General features: G+C 35.0%; 2 protein-coding genes across 2 annotated transcripts; one reads left to right on the top strand and one right to left on the bottom strand.

Moving 5' to 3' along the window:
• The first annotated feature begins 14 nt into the window (after positions 1-14).
• Positions 15-1087, top strand: LOC123309412 (bis(5'-nucleosyl)-tetraphosphatase [asymmetrical]). The gene is made up of 2 exons (XM_044892526.1): positions 15-235; positions 690-1087. The coding sequence occupies exons 1-2, from the start codon at positions 127-129 to the stop codon at positions 1004-1006; spliced, it is 426 nt and encodes a 141-aa protein (XP_044748461.1). The 5' UTR covers positions 15-126; the 3' UTR covers positions 1007-1087.
• On the bottom strand, positions 1022-21990 carry LOC123309394 (CCAAT/enhancer-binding protein zeta). The gene is made up of 15 exons (XM_044892501.1): positions 21818-21990; positions 21644-21752; positions 21011-21196; positions 17871-18154; positions 17531-17812; positions 13209-13411; positions 13004-13151; positions 12353-12553; positions 6841-7162; positions 6481-6718; positions 3238-3425; positions 2699-2764; positions 2280-2327; positions 1708-1920; positions 1022-1197 (listed from the first exon to the last, which is right to left on the bottom strand). Exons 1-15 carry the CDS (start codon positions 21902-21904, stop codon positions 1085-1087), a joined length of 2688 nt encoding a protein of 895 aa, XP_044748436.1. The 5' UTR covers positions 21905-21990; the 3' UTR covers positions 1022-1084.

Genomic DNA, 21990 nt, shown 5'->3' with positions numbered 1-21990 from the left:
AAAATTTTCTCTGGCAGAGTTTGTCTCTGTCTGTGGCATTTTTTATATTAACCTCACTTTTGTCTGCAGTTTTAATTTAATTATTAATGCTCTTAAAATTGGATAAACGAAAACCATTAGTTGATTATGGCAAAAGTTGCAGCAGGATTTATAATATTCAGAAGATTCACGGGTGTCATTGAGTTCCTTTTATTGCAATCTTCTAATGGAGAACATCATTGGACACCTCCCAAAGGTTTGTGGTAATTTATTTCATTGAAAAAGGTTATTCTTTCTTTTCCCGTGAAACTAAATTTAAATTTTAATTCACATTCATTAGCTTGTTATGGAAGAAGTGTAATTGAAGATCTTAACACAGAAGTAGCGTTCCCTGAAGAAGTATGCCTTCTTTTATTAATATTGGAATGGACTATTGATATTAATCAATATCAATGGTGATGATTGATGGGTTGCTGATCTCTGTAACAGTATGAACTAAAATGATTTTTTACGTTTCAAAAAGATTTTTTCTTCTTCATAAAACGTTGTTTCCCGGTGTAGATATATTGTATTCAATTATCAGATGGTGATGATGCAATGTGGAGTGCTCAAAATAGATAGATTTGGAACACGGTGTAGTGACTTGTGTTCTAAAATACTGAGTAATATTAAAATTAGGTTGTTTGGACTTTTTAAAAAAAATTTTATAGGTCACACCGATCCTGGGGAAACTGATCTGCAAGCAGCATATAGAGAAACTAATGAAGAAGCTGGACTCGTGAAGTCAGACTTCAAAGTTTTTGAGAATGAGAAATTCACCCTAAATTATGATGTTAAAGGAAAGCCAAAAACAGTGCATTATTGGTTAGCAGAACTGACCGATAATAATGCTTGTATCAAACTGTCCAATGAGCATCAAGACTATAAATGGTTACCCGTTCAAGAGGCTTGTAACCAGGCCAAATACAAAGACATGGTGGATTTGCTGAATAAATGTCAAATGATTATAAATGAGAAATATGCTTGAATTAAATCAGCTGTGTAATATTCTGAAAGAATTATATTCAAATATGTACATAAACAAAGATGCAAAACAATATTTACATTATTTTTTGAATCTTTTATTTTTGTTATTCTTATTCGGATTATTCCTTTTTCTCTTCTTTCCTGTTGACCAGTTGTTATTTCTCTTCATTTCCCACATCATTTGTTTTTTATCTGAAAAAGAGTAAGATTTAAAACTTGTCTGGTAGAACTATATGACACATCATTTCAGAGTAATTTATGATAAAAATAAAAACATAAATAAATTAATTTCCCAAAAAAGTACCATTACCACAGACAGTTTCAAAATCAAATTTAGTGTTCCTTTAAATTTAAAGCTTCATTTTTAGTAGAACTAAAGGAAGCTTCAAAATTAAAGTTTGATTATAAAACTGGCTGTTGATAATAATCGTAATGAAATTATTTATTATTATTATTCATTTACTTCAAGTTTCATAATCAAACTTTAAATCCTTTTAAAATTAAAGCTTCTTTTAGTTTCATTTTAGTAGGGTTAATGGAAGCTTTAAAATTAAAGGGAAGTTTCATTATGAAACTGGCCGTTAGTGTATGTATAAATATAGAATTTATAAGAGTCAAAGGAAGCATTAACAAAATGTCCATTTTCCCTATTGTGAATCTTCAACTCCTATTGTACGATCCACGTTTACCAGTAAAACTTACGTGATTTATCGTTGTTGGACAGTGTATTTGAACTACCAGGTTTTCCATAAGAACTTCCTTCATCCTCTAATAATTCTGCAAACTCTTCTGCTGGTGCAAACACTGATTCGTTCTTCTTATTCTTTTTAGAATTCTTTTTTGTTTTATCCTTCAGTTCATCATCACTAAACATTATTTCTTCATCATCATCATCATCTAAATCTTTCAGTAAATCTGTAATTGAAATTAGTATTTACTTTCTATCATACAGTAATATATTAACACAACTGATGACCATAAATATTTGTCACAACAGCATGAGTTGCTGTTGCAAACAGATCGATATTTTCATTTTTTTTTACAAATATCGTTAATTTCAAAATACTAAATCTAGAAATATGGGTAATGAATGCTGTATCGAATTGGGTAAGGAATTTTATATTGATTTTTCAAAATATTCTGAGACCTTGAAAATTATATGGTTGATTTGATGAACAATTTATATTCAATGAAAAAGTTAGCTAACCTGTTAAGTATCCTAATCTGATAAATCTACTGAAAATTATTATTGAAATGTAAGAAAATCATGTTACCTTCGTCACCTTCCTCCATGAGATCGTCATTTTCATCATCTTCGATATCTGGAAAAATTTCATGAAATGAAAGTGTGCAAAATATGCATGAATGAAAGGAATAATAGTTCGACTTGCCAGACCATATACAACTAATATACAGTTCAGAATTCAGATTTGACAAGACACTTGTCCTGGTTTAAAGAACCATGAGCCAAGATGCAGACTCCTCACCAAATGTCCCTAGAGGGAGGGAGGGGGTCAAAATATCGAAAAAAAAAACACCTCATGTAATGGATGCCCTCTTGGCCCTTACTATGATCCGAAATGAGAAAACATTGTACTCATCATATTTCATTCAATGATGTAGCGAATAGGTATTCAAAAATAAATCTACTTTTTTTTTCTGTTATTTGTTATATCAATAAAATTCACATTACCTTCATCATCTTCATCCATCAGTTCTTCCTCTGAATCATCCTCATCAGCACTCTCATCATCAGCATCTGAAAAATGGAATTTAATTGATACAATATTTTACTAAGGCTGAAGGACTTCTGTCGATGGTCATTAAAAAACATATTATTATTATTTTTAAATATCAGTAGAGAAGAAAATCTAATTCCATAACTTTCCAATTTTGAGCTGTAAAATGTTTTTAACTACTAAGTTAGATTCATTGATTAAGAATTAGTGGTTAAAATAAATTCTGTTCATTAGTCTGTACACACTCTTACTTCCAAAAGAAAAAAGAGCTAGGAACTTTCAAGGAAGTTAAGGGTGTCCAAATGCGATTATTAAACCTCTAGCTGGCCAAATACAGCTGATGGTTTTGGAGTTATAAACATCTTCCAATTTTTTTCCAATACACTAAAAAATCCAATACAACTGAAATGAAACTCAGAACCAAAAACAGAATTAATTTGACCAATCTATTTTAGCAAAATGAAAAATGTCTTATTGAGGAGAGTATTATTACCTTCATTTCTGGCTTTACTTTTATTCTTTTTTAATCTATCTCCTATATCTTCCATGAAGTCCATATCCTCTTTTTGAGTGCCTGTCATTTTCTCAAGCATCTCTTCAAATTCATCGCTTGCTACAGAATCGACATCACTTTCATCTTCGTCTTTCAAACTTCTATTACTATATTTCTTCTGAAGATACCTAATATTGAAAAGATAGTGTGATTACAGTGAATATATCACTGCATCATGGAAGTAAACAAATAAAGTAGAACAACTATATTAATCAAGATTTCTGACAGAGCCGACATGCAAATTTTCTGGACTTGAGACACTTTTTTCTACAATAATAAGAATTAATTCACACGTATAACACCCGCTGATATATGAATATCAACAAGTGTTACGATCTGTACGAACTAGCCAATTGGTCATCGTCAGGGCAACGAAAGGGAGACGTTCCGTCGAAGAAGAGTAGATGCTGATCTTATTATTATTATTTGAGCCGGGGTCGTTGTGGCTCGATTAGCTTTTCGGGAACTGCGACCATGTATATCTTTTGTTCTCTACCCTACTCATTCATAGGAACACTAGGAGATCGTCAATGTGTTGATAAAACCGACAACATCCTTAGGGGCCTTGGACGTTACCTCGTGAGTATCCAGGACCGGTTTCCCCATGTGAATGGTTCTTAGGCCAGCCAGCTCTGGACACCTGCATACCATGTGTTCAGGTGTGTCTGCTTCTGATCCTCAGAGCCTACAAATCTAATCTACTGACTTTCCCATACGGTACTAATGATATTTGTACCGACAGTGCCCTGTCAGCAGTCCCACCATCACCCGAAGCTCAGCTCGTGACAGCTTTAGCAGTTTTCTGTTGTAGGTCGGTGAAATCATCACGAATTTCTCTGACTGAGTAAGTCCAGGAGTGTTTCTCCAGAGGGTCATTCTGTTGTTCAACTCCCATTGTTGGACCGCTGCCCTATATTGGTATTTTCCAAGCCATCAGAAAGGTTCAGGTCCAGCAGGTATTAACCTTGATGCTCTTGTTGAAAGTTCATCGGCTTTTTCATGTCCTTCAACACCACAATATCCTAGTAGCCATAGTAAAGTCACTTTATTGCCTCTGGCCAATTGCTTTATGGTATTACAGCACTTCCATGTCAGCAGAGATCCCTAGCAGTGTGATTGCAGGGACCTCAGCGTGACCTGGCTGTCGGTGGTTATATAGATATACGTCCCTTTGCAGTTCATTTTAGAAACTCCTGAGTGCATACGAAAAAAGCCAGGGTCTCGGTCTGTAAAATAGAGGGCTCACTTCCAAGGGCTTTATAGATCCTCAGTTTAGGTCCATATACGCCAATGCCGGTGCCCCTTTCTGATTCATCAGTAAACCACGTGGAAGACTTTTTTTCCAGACGATTTACGAAACTTATTGCACTAGGAAGGTCAGCTATGACCGTTTAAAAGGGCGTTTCGAAATCGAAGATGATTGGCATAACATCCGATGTTTTTGCCAAGAGGTTTGAGTCCAGTTGGTTCAATATTCTCATACGTCCAACCCAGTTTCCGGGTAGGAGATTCCCTTTAAGGGATTTTCTTATTGTTTCCAAAAGGCTGCATTTCCTCACATGTAAGTGTAGGGGAGACAGAACAAGTATGAGATGCTGGCCTTAGTTTCGATCTCATTTGACCCCTTCAGAGCAATACAACTCAAACTGCGACGTAAAGCGCTTTGAATTGACGGACCCTAATTAAATACTCGTAGTAGCTTCCGAATATTATTAAGTACTTAAGCGCCATCTAGTATGTAACGAGATCCAATAGGGAATACTCCTTCTTACAAAAATGATGTATTTTTTATGAAATCACATTTTGAAATAACCATTTCAACCGTTTACCGAAAAAAATTATTTTAAGCACTAAAGCCCATTTGCAACAGCCGAGAATTTTCTAGAGAATTTACTCGAAGATTCATGCGCCGTGGAATTATTTACTGTTGCATACACACTTTCGGTAGAATTCTATGTTCAGTTGCATACAAAATAATCTCTGCCGTTTTCTTGCGAGAATTTTGTAGAGAATTCTCCAGAGAATTATCGGCCGTTGCAAACGGGCTTCAAAAATGAAAAATAAAAATGGGTATTTAAAGTTTCGAGCGTTTTGTGAGAATTGCACAAGCTGGCAACATCGACTGAAATATACCTTGATAATAAAGGACAACAAATGCATTATCTTGATGAGATAGACAAAGATGGCTGTCTATGAAGTCTGCGACGAACGAGGAAGGTCGTAAAATTTTATGGGATTTTTATGGCCGGTTGCAGTTGAAGCTCGCCAGTAAGTACGCGCCTGTAGATCAACAGTTTTTATTTTATAAACAAGCTGATCGGACATTGTTCTTTTCATCGTCTTGTATACGCTGTTGCCAAATCGTGAACTCCGCACAAAGCGATTTAAATTTTAAAACCCCATTTGTTTCCGCGGTGAATTTGAAAAAATCATGAATGAAACTCATAATTTTTCAGTTTAAACTTGCATATGCAGAGATAACCCAAATTGAGGAGAATTACCCATTCCCTCCAGATCGGAATATTTATCCTAATTACGTTGGACTGCTTATTGTAGTCAACGCAACACGCGTGAGAGAAAAGAAGAGGTGGAACGCGTTCGAGTTCACACAGAAATGATGCCAGCGGTAAACTAATGAATAAGAGAAAGCGCCTTTATCAGTGAGGCAATGAATACAATAATGGGAATAATTCAGACGCTGAGATGAATATCAACAAGTGTTACGATCTAAATTGAACTAGGATCCGTCAATTCCAAGCGTTTTCCATCGGGAAGGAGTTGTGTTGCTCTGACGAGGTCAAAGGAGACCGAAACCATGGTCAGCATTTACTATTATTCTTTTGTTGTCCTGACTAGTTCGATAACCTTATTGATATTCATATAAGCAAGTGGTATACATCTCAAATAATTCTCACTGATATCAGAACCAGTTCAGAATTGCACCGCGAACATGGCCAATTATTGCCAAAAGGTGATATTTTATATTTGAAAAGGCTCAATTTCAACGTCACCTATTCATACAAATAAAAACCAACTGAAAAAAATCGGCTAATGCCTTGATTAGTGTCTGACCGAATTTTCGGTTTATAATTACTTTATTTGATCAAACCAAGAATCAGTACTCAAAAATGCAGTTACAATTGGCGACCATTTCGTGACTCAAAACTATGAGAAAATACTTACATATGTAAAAACTTCTCATCTACAGGGATATTATCTTCTCTTGTACGTAAATATTCTGACGAAGTTACTGATAACGACTTCACTCCCTTGGGTCTGTAGAACTTCCTCTTTCCGAAAGTTGGATGGGATCCACTTTGGAATTCATCCGTTTGTTTTGGATTCTTAAAAACGAACCTATCCAAAAATCTGACCAACGTAAAATCTTTCAGTGGATCTCCCTGATATTTTATGAGTTGACCTGAAAGTATAAGGATAATAGTATCACGAACCTAAGTGACCATAAATTAAACAAGAAAAAGTAGATCTACCGTGCAAAGTGAATCAGCAGGTAAATTTGCATTAAATAGAAAGAAAACTTACCATTCAAAATATTCATTGCATATAAGGAAACCGTAGGGTGAAAATGCTGTCTTAAGTAATGCAATTCTACAAAGGCTGCATGTTCAGCACCAGCAAAGAGAGGATTTCTCACTAGAGGGTTATATTCACTGGTATTTTTTTCTTTTTTCACATTCATATTCAAATGGTACCAACCGCGAGACTTCTTAGAGCCCTCCTCATCTGTTTCAGTTTTAATTTCGGGATCTTTACAATCAACAATTTCGACAGATGCGTTCAAATCGAATATTTCCTCTTTTTCGTTCGAAACATTTTTTTTTATGTTAATATGTTCATTTTCAACCTGAAAATTATAACATTTCAAATTATATAAGTGTAAAATTGAACCAATTACTTTCATCATTTTAATATACAGGGTGAGTCTTTGACACGTACAAATATTTCAACAGTAGATTTTTGTGCTCGAAAGAAACACTTTTTTCCTTCACCAATTTTTCCGAATCGGCTCGGTTTAAAAGGTACAGGCTATTGAAAAACCATTAAAAAAATTATTTTTAGTTCTATATCACGAAGGGTTTTATCAAATTGAATGAATTTCGGAATACTTTTTCATTTATTTGAGTCTTTTTCGAACACAAGATATCACCCATGTCTTTCAGTTTTCTCATTACGTACCACAAAAATACCAAAAATCCAAAGAACCCAACTCTTGAAACTAAGTTGGACGCTATCTAATGAATATTTGAACGTTTTGTAAAATGTTTTTAGTATGTCATTTATTTGGAGAAATTACAATCTACTCATAATGGTATTAAGTAATTTTGATGTAAGTTACAACATGAAAGTGAAATGTCCAGTGACATTTCTACTTATTCTGCACTAGTCTGGTGGTGCTGTGGGAGATCTTCAGGCCATGATTTTTTGAGTCTTCTGATGTTTGGTCCTCCTGCGTACAGATTCTGGGTAAGATCGTTAGAGTGTCCCTGTAGTCGTTCTTGGTATTTAGCAGAGGCGGTTTTGATGACATCAGTTACGTATGGGATTTCGAGATCTTCATGTAATCTTTGGTTTCTAACGTACCATGGTGCGTTAGCTATTGTTCGAAGAGTTTTTGATTGGAATCTCTGAATTATTTTAATTCTCGTTGGTTTCGCACAACCCCATAATTGTACGCCGTATGACCATATCGGTTTTAAAATTGCTTTGTACACTGTCATTTTGTTTTGGATGGATAGTTTTGATTTTTTTCCGATTAACCAGTACATTTTTTTGAGTTTGGTGTCAAGATGTTTTCTTTTTGCTAATATATGTTTTTCCCATGTGAGCCGTTGATCTAGGTGCATGCCTAGGTATTTTACTTCCTTTTTGGTAGGTATTGCTTTTCCATTTAAAGTTACTTTGGGGCAAGTGCTGGTTCTTGTGGTGAATATGACTTGGACTGATTTGGTCTGATTTATGGTCATCCTCCATGTTTTGTACCAGTTGTCAAGTTTGTTTAGGTGATCTTGAATGTTTTTGGAGGTGGCCAAGGGGTCGTCATCTGAGGACAGTATAGCTACATCATCAGCAAATGCAGCAATGGTTGTATTCGGAGTTTCGGGCAGGTCAGCTGTGTAAAGTAGGTACAGGAAAGGCCCTAGGACACTTCCTTGTGGTACGCCAGATTTGAGGGAAAAGTATCCTGATGTTTCATCATTGTATTTGACGGAGCACTTTCTATCGGAGAGGTAGGACTTCAGTAAAAGGTAATAGTTGTTATTAAGGTTTCTTTTTATTTTATAAAGCAAACCTGAATGCCAAACTTTGTCGAATGCCTGGGAGATATCTAGAAATACGCCGTTGCAATAGCATTTATTTTCAAGAGAGTTGGCTATTTCATTAACTATTCTGTGGGCTTGGTTAATTGTTGACATTTTTTGCCGAAATCCAAATTGGTAATCAGGAAGAAGGATGTTCGTTTCATGGTCCTCTTGAATTCTTTTTAGTAGCAGTCTCTCAAATATTTTTCCTGGTATTGACAGAAGGCTAATTGGTCTATATGACGCTGGTTCGTGTAGTGGTTTGCCATCTTTGTGTATCATAACCATGTGGGCATATTTCCATAATATGGGAAAGTAACTTAGATTTAGCATTCTATTGTAAATGGTGGTTAGGAACACTATTGCTTTTTTTGGTAGCCTTTTGAGGATCTGTGCAGTTATCAAATCATAACCAGGGGCTTTGTTGTTTTTTAGTTTGCGTATTTCAGCTTTCACTTCTTTGGGAGTTATTGATTTGATTGGTAACGATAATTGGCATGATGCTTCTAAAAACTCTTTGACATCGATTGTTAGCCCTGGTGTTCCTTCAGGTTCTACAAATACCTCAGACAGATGTGAAGCAAAGGCATCCGCCTTTTCTTTGCTTGATCGTGCCCAACCATTGTTTGTTCTTATCGGGCTGATATGTGGTGTTGGTCTTTTAAATTTTTCTGTGGCATTCCATAGGCTGTGATCTGCTGTAGTCAAGCTTTCTGTGTAGGCTTCGAACGACGCATTTTGGACATCTCTTTGTGCTGCCGAGAGAACCCGAGTTAATCTTCTATACTGATGTAGATCGTTGATGTTTCGTGACCGTTCCCAAATTCGCCTTGCCCTTCTTTTTTCAGATATAAGTTGTCGTATGTGGAGAGGAGTGCTTAAATAATTTGATACTTCTTGTGGGTTCAAGGGAGTAGCATGCCAAGCTGCTTGTTGAATCGTACTGGTGAAATGTTCCACTGCTTCATCTAATTGAGTTGGGTCTTTAATACTCATGTTGCTCAGGTTTTCAGTAATATATTTGCTGAAGTGTTCCCATTTTGTATGTTTTGAGGCTAATTTGGGTGGAAGCTTTGTTTGTATGGGTATACTGTTTAGGCTAACAACAACAGGCGTGTGATCAGATGTTAAATCATAATGTGATTCCACTAGGCAATTTTGTGTTGGAATACCGTTCGCTACAAAAAAATCAAGAAGGTCAGGTAGTTTTCTTGGGTCTGTTGGCCAGTATGTGGGCTCTCCGTTTGAAAGGTGTTCATAATGTTTGTCAGTCATAGCCCGGTGTAGGTTACGCCCCTTGACTGTTGTAAGTCTGGAGCCCCAAATTGTATTCTTGGTATTCCAGTCACCGCCCACAATGAGTGCTGAAGAATTCCTTATACGTGTCTGTTGAGATTGTATGTCGTGGTGGACAGTATATTGATGTTACGCATAGATTTCCGTTGTTGGTTTTGATCTTAACAGTCGTAGCCTGAATGGCGTCCGTTTGAAATTTTTCTAGTTCGTGATGGGATATGCATTTTTTTATCATTATAGCTGATCCTCCATGAGCAGTTCCATCAGGATGAATTGTGTGGTAGACTGTGTAGAATGGAATAGTAAATACTGTTCGACTGGTGAAATGTGTCTCAGAAATCAGTAGGATGTCCACCTTGTTGAGATCTAGGAATGTTTGGATCTCTTGTTTGCGATTCATCAGACCGTTGGCATTCCATGTTGCAATTCGGAGAATATTATTTGCCATTGCTTACAAGGGTAGTGAGTAGATTCAACATTATGGTGTTCTGGTTCAGTAGTTGTGTAAACAGGCTTTTGAATTCATCAAAAAATGCTGATAACTCCTGGTTAAGGTTGGAAGGTGTCTGTTCCTGATTTTTATTAGTTGTCGCTTCAGCATAGGTTCGTGGAATTTGTGTTTGTGGTATTTGGTTGTTTGATGGGGTTTGGGTTTTTGGCGGAAGGCTTGAGGTATTAATTTGTGGGCGAATGGTGTTTCTGGGATGGCTTTTCTGTACAAGGTCTTTATATACTTGGCAACCCCTATAGTTGGCCGGATGATTACCGTTGCACAAGACGCATTTTGCTGGTGTATTTTTCTGTTTTTGGCAAATTTTTGTGTCGTGTTGTTCTCCGCATTTTACGCAGTTGTAAGGTCTGTAACAGTATGCTTTGGAGTGGCCGTATCCCTGGCATCTCATACATTGTATCAATCCTCGCTTCTTTCTTGGTGGTTCTATGTTGACTCTGGTTCTATTTATAAATTGAATATCATAAACAGTTTTGTTGTTAGGTTGGGGCTCAAGATCAACGAAAAACATATGCAATGGTTCTCTTGTTGCTCGGAAATCGGAACTGTGTGATGAAGGTTCCTAATGACCACTCTATATGCTCGTTCTTCGCGTATTTGGTAAGTGTGGTGGATTATTTCTTCCTTTCTCAGGTGTGCAGATAGTTTTCTGTAGGTGTCTACTGTGTGCGCGCTTATTTTAATTTTGTCGTTTGCTAGCACTCTTGTGTGAAATGAGTCTTTCTCTATTATCTGTGTGAAGCTATTCAACATTGCCTTATAGTCAGCAACGTCGTAGATAAAAATCGGTGGTGGAGTTGGCATTTTGTTTTCGTTGTTGGCTTGTTTCTTTTCATTTCCGTTGATATTATCGTTTTGGTCGCTAGTTGATGTTGTTGCTAGCGGTGAGAATCTGTTATTTGTTGGTGTTGTGGGCGGACTAGGAGTTTGGGTGGCTGATCTCTTGCGTTTTTTCGCCACCTGCCAGGTATTTTTGCTGTTTGTTTCCATGCTTTCGTCAAGATGTGGATGTATTTGTTGCAGTGATAAATTCCTTGAATATCCTTGATTTATTTCGCTTGATGGGAAACCTCGAAACGGGTCGCTTATTTGGTCATCAGACATTTCTTATAGGTGTGTGGAACACTTTATATTTATCTGTTATCGTCCGGCACGCGCCAGATCTGATAAAAACATCACAACAATATGTTCGCTTTTCAGATTAGAGTTTATTATCGGAATATTATTGTCTTTTCTCACTTTGTTTCGCGAAAACTTTGAACTGTTTTATTTTTCACTTAATTCAGAATTTTTGGCAAGCTAGCTCGATCAATCCGGGTTTTTTAACGCCTGGAGTCGGTGGCTGATTGCTGTCGTATTCAAAAATATTCGAAAACGAATGCTATAATAATCGACGCGTCCGCATGAGTTGAACACACGTTGATGTTCATAAACTGTTTTGTAAAATGTAAGTTAGTAATTTGATGTTCAAAATTAAATAGTACCTATCTGTGAAATTTGAAAAATTGGGTACTTCGGCTGAATACATCTCTGTTTGAAATATCCACAGATGTGTAGAGTCACAGATTTAGCTGGTTATTCTGAAGGTAATTTTGTTTTTCCAGGGGTGGCACAGCTCATTATGAAAACTTAAAAATAGCTATATCTTTTTATCAGGGCCGAATCGGAAAAAATGGTATAGGAAAAAAGTGTTTCTTTTGACCTCATGTTAAAATATTCGTACGAGTCAAAGACTCACAGTGTATTTCTGGAAGAATTATTGAAATATCACAAAAGACAAAGATTAATTTTGGATTGCACAGGTTTTTCAAATTTTGTATAAAATTTATGAAGCAATTTCAAAAAACCTTTTTTGTAATCATGCTTTAGTTGGCATCCTCCCTAAAATGCATGCATATATTTATATTATGAGCATGAACATACTTACATCTGACAAAATTTCATCTTTCACTTCAATTTCAGCGTCTACTTTCACATCATTATATTTTTCCTCCCCATCATCATCTTCATCCAAAACTGATAAAGTGGCTTTCTGAATGGTGGAAAGCAGACCCTTCTTTTTATTCAAAAGTTGGGATATCAGATAAAGAATACCGCAAGTGAAACTTGTATTTAGATGTAGGCATAACTGAAAAAATAAATATTGTAATGAAACAAGTAATCCTTCATATAGTCTGAGTGCCAATCGGAAAAATTGTAATCAATACACAACCTTTTCTAACTTCTTCTATGGCTTGATTAGATGTATTCGGAAAGCATGAAATGATGTCATGCCAATAGTAACCACCTTGGAATTCGAATCGAGCGATTTCTAACAGTTTATGTTTTCAACACTGTGAATATTTGAATAAATCCGTGACTTTCTGAAAATTTTCAGAAAAAAGACAGAAATTCAAACATTTTCACAGAGGAAAAATATGGTGTAGTACATCTAATCAAGAACTTAGAAAATGTTATGTATTTGAAATTTTTCCAAAAGGCATCAAGATGAATATCAACGATAGTACTATGTACTATAGTTCAATGCAGATGATAAAAAGACTGGGTTCATCAAAATAAGATATGGTATCATACTTACTTGTAACAATCTTTTGATAATTGCTTTAACTCTATTCTGTTCAGTATCTTTCAAAAGAGATTTGTAGATTAAATTCAACAGCATCGCTTGATGACTGGTTGCTATTATTTTGGGATCAAGCAATTTTCGATACAAAGCTGAATAGTACCTAAAAAAAAACATCAATAAGAATTTGATATGTCATGGGAATAGTTAGATAGTTTACCTATCAGCCACATTATTTGTGAAATCAGATACCTGATAAAGCAAGCATAATGCTTGCAAACTAACATTGAAGTTTGCAAGGTGTACAATCTTATAAATTGTGTCTAAATGTTCAGAAATAACTTTTTCTTCTAATTTTGCATAGGGATATGCTCTGTTCACTCCGATCAATAGAGCTGACATCATTCTACTATCTATTTCTCCCTGAAAAAATAAAAGAACGTATGATAAAATCAAGAATCGATTGGGTTGCTACAAACACATATCGATGAAACACAAGAAGAAGGTATTTGTGCCATAGACCTAGGCTCCTTCACTTTCACAGGACTATCGATGGCTTATCAAACAGTTTCAAAATCAAATGTAAAGTCTCTTTAAATTTAAAATATTTCTTAAGTGTGCTTTTTGGTAGGACTAAAGGAAACTTCAAACTTAAAATGAGTTCAAGTTTGAATATGAGAGTGGTCATTCGCTTGAGCTTTCTCGAGCGGCGCTCTGTAGAACTTTTCAGTATTAATCAAGGGCGGCTCGTCAGAGGGGGCAAGGGAGGCTAAGCCTCCTCATAAAGCTTAGAGCTAAAATACATTCACTTCGAGCATGTCCTCATTTTCAGAAAGTAATTTCTATATAAATTTTCCGAACACCTGAACTAGATATTCAGATAAAAATTATTTCATTTTTCGGTCCTCCGCTCATAAAAATCCAGCATAACAATCATACAATCCACCGGCTGCGTACGCGTCCGCCGCGTCGAATGTGAATATTTCCTAGTACTGCCTATTCGGACGGAGGCTGTTGGGCCTGCTGCCTCCGTTGATAGTGTAACTCACGCATACGTTCTCTGGACTCGCATACTAGCCGAACAAGAATTCAGCTGACTTACTGTACCATATTCGCCCGTAAAATGTACCAGAGGAGGCTCAGCTCCCCTGTTCTCCATTGATTCTTTCGTGCCGTCTTCGACTATATTCGCTTGATCTCCGACGGTAGGGGCGTTGTCCAGAGGTAGTTGTTATGATTTCAATTTTTAATTTGAATGTAACGACTTCGTGGAGAACTGGAACTTCGGGAAATTTGTGATATATTCTTGTTAAGATAGGTTGTTTTGTTAGGGCGTTAGGGGTAAGTACTGATACGGATCAAAAAATAAAATGGAATTGAATATTGAGAATTAACTGTACACGTTGTTAAAACCTTTACAAGACCTCCACCAAATTTAATTACACTAAAGTCTACCGAAAGCGTCAGAATAGACGTTTCAGTGTTGTTTGGTAGTTTTGGTACGATAAATGTGATTGGTTAACTGGATCGATCAAACGGGAAAAATTATTTTGCTGGCCATATTTACTATTTCCTCATCAAACAGAATATACTTCATGGTTCAAAACGGGGTTTTCCGAATTGAAAAATTTACCGCGATCTATCGAAAGGCATAACAAGTAAAAGGAGCATATAGCATCCTCTTGCATTCAAAATTAATCTTAGAACTGACAACTTTTCATTATGTTGAAGAAGTATACTTTATTGACTGATAAGAGTTTGTTCCAACACTCCTCGAAAACTATTAGCCTCCTCAGCTCTCATGACCACGAGCCGCCACTGGTATTAATAAGCTTTTTATAATTAATAATCTATGGCCAGTGAAGAAGTAAATGATTAAAAAAAAAATCATTGAAAGTAATTAAATAAATAAACTTTAAAATAAATAATTCGCAGGACTGAAAAGCATTGCAATACAGAGTATTTTCAAAGATAAGGTAGAACTGATCAAAATACAGGGTGAGTCTTTGACTCCTACAAATATTTCAACAGTACATTCTTGAGGTCAAAAGAAACACTTTTTTCCTTTATCATTTCTTCCGAATCGGCTCGGTTTAAAAGTTACCATAAAACCATAAAGAAAATTATTTTTAGTTCTATCTCACAAACGGTTTTACCGAATGTAATGAATTTCGGAATATAGTTTTCAATTTATTTGATGAATCTTTTTCGAACACAAGATATCACCCACGGCTTGCAGTATTCTCATTATGACCATTACGTACCATAAAAATATAAAAAATTCAAAGAACCTAACTCTTGAAACTAAGTTGGTCGCTATCTAATGAATATTTGAACGTATGGTAAAATAAAAGAATTCTTCATATTTTCTCATATACTGCGCCGTTTTCGAGTAATTTGATGTTGAAAATAAAAAAATCTGTGAAATATGAAAAATTGGCTACTTTGGCTGAATACAACCCTGTTCAAAAGATCCACAGATGTATAGTGTCATAGATTTAGCTAGTCATTCCGAAGGTAATTTTGTTTCTGCAGGGGTGACATAGCTCATTATGAAAACTTAATATAATATCTTTTTGTCAGGGACCAATTGGAAAAATGGTATAGAAAAGAAGTGTTTCTTTTGACCTCAAGAATCTACTGTTAAAATATTCGTACGAGTCAAAGACTCGTCATAGACTCGTATCTCAATACAACCCTAGATCGTTTATGATCTGAATCATCGGAAAGCCACGAGAAACTTTATTTGGACCTGACTAAACTAACTCGGTAGTTTCATTCAGAATATTGACCAATTCAGTTTTTGAAAAAAACTCTGTATTTTTCTCATTATTGCAAGATTTTTCATAACATGGTTTAATTCGATATATTTCACTCATTGAAGAAAAATAATTAAGACATCAGTGTGAAAAAAAATTGAGATAAGATACCAAACTTATCAATAAATTCGAGCGAATCATTCATGAAATCAAAAGTTGTCACCACTGTCTGTTCAAAGTCGTTTGCACACTCCCACCTGACGTAAAAATACGGTAGCAATAATATCACTTTGTCAAGAAACAGTGCCATAAGCACTTTCAACCCAGTGTATCAATTTTTTACACTTTTTTCATCTTCCGCGATGCATAATGTATAGCGTCGAAATTTCTGGCTTCCAATTCTACACAAATTTGAAATCGCATCGAATTGCAATTGAATATGTATTATATAGGCGATTATCAATGCAACAATGAATTTTGCCTTCTGTCAAAAAGAATACTCACCTTTGAAAACACCCTGTATATCTAACCAGTCTGCACCCATTTATTTCAACTATGGGGTCATTATGTCTAGTCAGTAATTTCGAAAAATTTTATGTTATACAGGCTATTCCAAATTAAGTCCAAGTCGGCACCATTGCCAACTCTGTTATTATTGATTCTACGAATTCGGTTAAATGGGCAAACTAGTAGCATAGTAGCATTTTTAATAGTCTTGTCGATGTTGAAAACAAACAAAAAATTCACAGCGTGTTCACAATATTTCATGAAATGATATTTTTTCAAATGGAACACCCTATATTTTATCATGCATTTCGATTCGTTTTAACATTCTCAACAAAAAATCTCAAAACACCCTTCTTCCTAAAGTTGAAAATGGGCAACTTGTGTGGTAATACTTATTTCATTCACTATAACAAAAAATTCCTTTGTTTTTCGAATCAAACCTCATGATTGTCCAAACACCCAATAAATATTGTCATTAGTATAAGTACCAAAATAGGGTGTTGGGTTTTATTCACCAAGATGAAGAAATTTTTTGTTGTAGTGAATGAAATAAATGTTTCCTCATAAGTTGCTCATTTTCAACTTTGGGAAGAAAGGTGATATGAGCTCTTTTATTGCGAATGTTATATCGAATAGAAATGCATGATAAAATATAGGGTGTTCCATTTAAAAAAATATCATTTCATGAAATATTTTTAAAACGAGAGTGTCAATTTTTTGTTTCTTTTCGGCATCGACAAGACTCTTAAAAATGCTAGTAGTTTGCCCATTTAACCGAATTCATAGCAACAATAATAATGGAGTTGGCAATGGCGCCGACTTAATTTGGAACACCCTGTATAACATTAAATTTTTCGAAATTAGTGACTAGACATAATGACCCAATATTTGAAATACATAAGTGCAGAATGGTTCGATATACACAGTATCTTTTCAAAGGTAAGTATTCTTTCTGACAGAAGGCAAAACTCCAAAATACATTGTTGTACTGACAATCGCCAACTTAATTTGGAATACCCTGTAGAACAGAGAAGGCTGTGGAGTATCCTATGTAGATACAAAATATAAATGTTGAAAGCGAGTGCATTTTCCATAGAGAAAATAACAAATTATTTGTTCATTATTCTCAAGAAACCAAAAATGATAAGTCATTGAAATCTAAATGTTTGAATCACAAGTTGTTAACAATCTGACGATAACAACTTACATTTTGAACATGAAGGGCACCGTGAGTATGACAATTTCTGTAATATAAATGATTTATTGTAATACATACCTTTTTAACACAAGCTTTGAAGAAACCAAAATATACATTTATCAATCGTTTGGCTACTTCGTGTTCTTCATGGCTCAAATAAAACTGGGATAAGTAACACAAACTATAGTATTGTGCTTTTGTAGATACATTAGATCTGAACAAGAGTTTTTCGACTTCGTTTAATATCACACCCTGCATATTAGGATGCTTCCTTATGAGCTGCCCCAAACAATAAATAGTTTTTGATGCTACTTTCTGGGAAGGATCACCTAATTTATTCACAAGGAAAGCTAATAATTTCTGAAAAATCAGTAAATGATATGAATATATAGATGTTGCAAGATAATATCTATCTTACTTTTTCTTGCTCTGGATTTCCAGATAACAGCTTGAACAAGCCTGTAATAGCCTTTTCTTTATTATTATCAACAGAATCATGTGCAGCTGTATTCAAAGCTTCTATATAGGTGTCATAAATTTCTTTCAATTGATCTTCAAAGTACCAAACACTTAATATTTTCCGTCTGGATACTGCATTCCCGGAAGAGAGATTATTCAATAAAGTCAATGGTTTCTGATGAAATGCTTGTAATTTTCTGTTTGGTAAGAGTAGATCTTCCAGAAAAAGATCTGTGAGTGCATCTAAAATAATAACAAGAATCATCATTTGTTAATGGGAAATTCTCCTATAATTATTGTGTGATTTTAGATCAGTCTGTAAATGATAATAACGAGGGGTGAACCGGTCATGAAAATGTTGTACACCACAATTCAGACAATTCACGCAATTCCTATGATAACATATAAAACAATTCAGACAATTCCAACAATTCACACAATTCATGGCAATTCCTGACAATTCACGGACAATTCATGAAAATTTAAAACAATTCATACCAATTCAACACAATTCAATACAATTCATGGCAATTCAACACAATTCATTACAATTCATGGCAATTCATATTTCAGAGTAAGTCTCAAATATGCAATACCGAAGTTTTTTCAAATCATTATAAGAATACCTACTTAGTCAGATTTAGGTCCGGTTTCACGAAGCTAGATCGGGGAATCAACGCTTGATTGGCGAATATAATGAAACAACATTGACATGTTTGCAATCGATTTCAACAACAATATGAAACTGGATAAGTGAACTGCTAGGAATTCTTGAGAATGGTCGTGAATTGACAGGAAATGTTGTTAATTGTAGTAAATTGTCAAGAAATGTTGTTAATTGTAGTAAATTGTCAGGAAATTTTGTGGATTTCCGTGAATTGCTATAAATTGTCAAGACAATTCACGAATTGTTTGAAAATTTTGTGGAATTGTTATGAATTCCAAAGAGTTTTTTAATTATTAGGCCCTTAGAACATAGAACAATATATAGTTGTTCTATGTTCTAAGATTAGGCCATGCGCTGACATGAAAACTTCAGTTCTGCAATTTTCTAGTTGCAGAAATAAGTAGTATGCACGAACCATATACTGGATGCATGTCCATTAGGTGTATGCATATTTTTCATCCTTCCCCAAACATTGTAATCAAAGTTCGTTAGATGGGGTTGACTTGGTGGCCGTGGAACCAGAAATTTTGTTCTTACTTACAGTGGAAAGAAATGAGATGTGTAGATGAGACTTTTACTATTATTCATTATTTAATTATTTGAAAATTAGGTAAATAATTAGAACTAAAAGTTACTACTAGATATACCTATTATTGGTTGAATATTTCAAAAATGATGAATTACAGGCATATAGTTGATGTGACATTTTTTGATTATTTTCAGAAGTAGAAATCATAAGACGAAATCTAAATTAAGAAGTGGAATTCATGACTGTGAGTTATAATAAATAAAGAGGTTAACGGCATGCAGACAATTGTTGAAAAAGTACACCTCTTGATTCCCTGCAGATATCGCTAAATGTCGACGATGACATGGGTAAAAAGGATTTTGATGATCACTGAAAGTGAATGTTGTTCCCTTACCACCTAACAGTCTCTCACCCTTGCGAACGTTTCAATGTTCGCAAGGGTGAGACATCTACTAACAAATGGATTCTTCCTCAGTATAGGTCCGTCAACGCAGAAGGAGGTCGTGAACTCTGGTAGCTCGGTTGGTAAGAGCACTCGACCGGTAATCGAGTGAGTCGCGGGTTCGAATCCTGTCCGGAGGTGTACTTTTTCAGAATTCAATAATTGTTTGCATGCCGTAAACTTCTTTATTTAATGTAAAAATCATAATTAAATTGGGGTTCCCATTTTAAGTTTTTAACGACGAATACAGAATATTTTTCCAAGAGCACAAATGTCCCTGGAAATCTTCGAAATATAAGTGAGGTAATCCCATCAAAATTCGATGCCGGATCCAAAAATTTGAAATTTATTGGGCATACAAGTGGGTGACTAAAACTCATACAGGGTGTTAAAAATTCATGCGACAAAATTCAGAAGGTCAATGCTCGTATGAAATTTCCTCAGCCGACCCCTTTCCGAGATATCACCCTAAAATTAAGTTTTTATTTTTCTTCCAAATTATCAGTATTCCATAACACGTAGACTATGTTCCTTTATTTTGGATGGAGGCGATCATTTCCAGCATTTATTATAAACCCTCCACATTTTGCTTCTTTACTCCTTTCCACTCAATTCATTGAAAACATTTTAAAATATGGTTTTTCTATTCAGCTATTGTTTTTGGGAAAAAAGTTTTGATATGAAATTAAGTAGGGTTGCTTATTTCACACCCGTATAATGTAACAGGAATATTGAAAAAATACCCGTGGTTAGTCATAAGCGAGTGCAAGAAAAAAAAACAGAATTCCAAGTTTCTATTTAGCTTTACTGGAATTTCAGAAAAAAAAATGAAAACTGAATTTTAGTCACCACCTTTTAGGTGTGATATCTCACAAAGGGGTAGGCTGAGGAAATTTTGTTACAGGAAAGACCCATCTTAATTTCATATGAGCCATCTCCTCCTGAATTTTGTCGCATGAATTCGGGAGTATATTTCATATATTCCAAATTTCAACGACATCTCGGATAACCCACTGAAAATGAATTGCGTGAAAATATCTTCTGCAGTTTTTCGTATGATTTTGGGTGGGATTAAGAAAGAATGACCCTGTATACTAGGTATGCCCATATAAATGAATAAATGCTACTCATTTATAAGACTAGGAAGTTGCACAACTAAAAATTACATGTCAGCGGATGCATAATAATTTAAAAAAATGCTTCGCAATTCATAACAATTCCAAACAATTCACCACAATTCTCAACAATTCCTGGCAATTGACGACAATTCATGACAATTCCTGGCAATTCAATTCAATTCATGACAATTCATGGCAATTCACAACAATTCCTACAATTTGTACACCACAATTCACGACCTGTTCACCCCTTGGATCACAATATCAGTTACTTTGAAATCCATATCTGAAGACTTTATCACCAAGTATTGGAACTACTCTAGAGTATAGATGAAACTCTTACCCATAACTCCAATGCATTCTTTTTTCTTTCCAACTTTGACCATTCCAACAAAGCTTCTCAGTAATTCCAAATTATGGACTGGATCATTTTGGATCATAACAGTATGAGAAGCAATTTTATCAGAAACTGTTCCTTTGGTCATAACAGATTTCATCCACTGGTAATTTGAGTTAGTTTTGGCATTTTCTGAAAGAAATTATTACTGTATAATTGGAGAGGTCTACAATTTTGAATTTAAATTTTGTTTGTGAGTTCGCTGAAGAATTTTATTTCCCATTTTATGGACTGTTTTATTTTTCTGGCATCTACTCTAGCTACTTGTTTACGATTCATTTCATAAAAGAAATACTGAATATTTTTAGAGGACAGTCAATCACAAAGGACTTATTCATTTGCTTTGCAACTTTAGACTCAATGTGTTAGCTGATAATTGACTGAAACGAAATTTTCATCATGAATTTGATTCTTATTATGAACTAAAATCTGATTCAACTTCTTAGTTCCTTCTGGCCTTGTCGTTCTGCCTAAATGAAATGTTAAGTCACCTTCACATAAAAACTATGTGAACTATTTGTGGAGACACCTTGGCCTACCTATGTATATGGAAGATATTGGAAACCCTCAAAAACTTACTGATCTTGTAATTTGCAGTTTCAGATTCCAGACATTTCTTCGCCTCTTCTTTCAATTCAATAATTAGTTGTTCCGTTGCTGGAGGAAATTTTTCCGGTACAACAGGAACCTACAAAATGAACACTTTAGTATATTTTGACCATGATTTTGACAAACAAATATGTTTTTCAGTACCTGTTCGAACCATTTTTTTGTGTCTTCAATATAATCTTCGAAGTCATCATCACTGTTGTGATTTTTATGTTTATTTTTGAATTTCATTGCGTATCAATATAAAACACAAAATTCAAAATATTTCAAAAACACCTCTTTCAAACTCTAAGAACTGAGAACATTCATAGGTTATG

This window comes from Coccinella septempunctata, chromosome 1, assembly GCF_907165205.1.
Source record: "Coccinella septempunctata chromosome 1, icCocSept1.1, whole genome shotgun sequence".
Lineage (NCBI taxonomy): Eukaryota > Metazoa > Arthropoda > Insecta > Coleoptera > Coccinellidae > Coccinella > Coccinella septempunctata.
The sequence above is the reverse complement of the archived record's forward strand: the minus strand, read 5'-3'. Positions and strand labels throughout refer to the sequence as shown.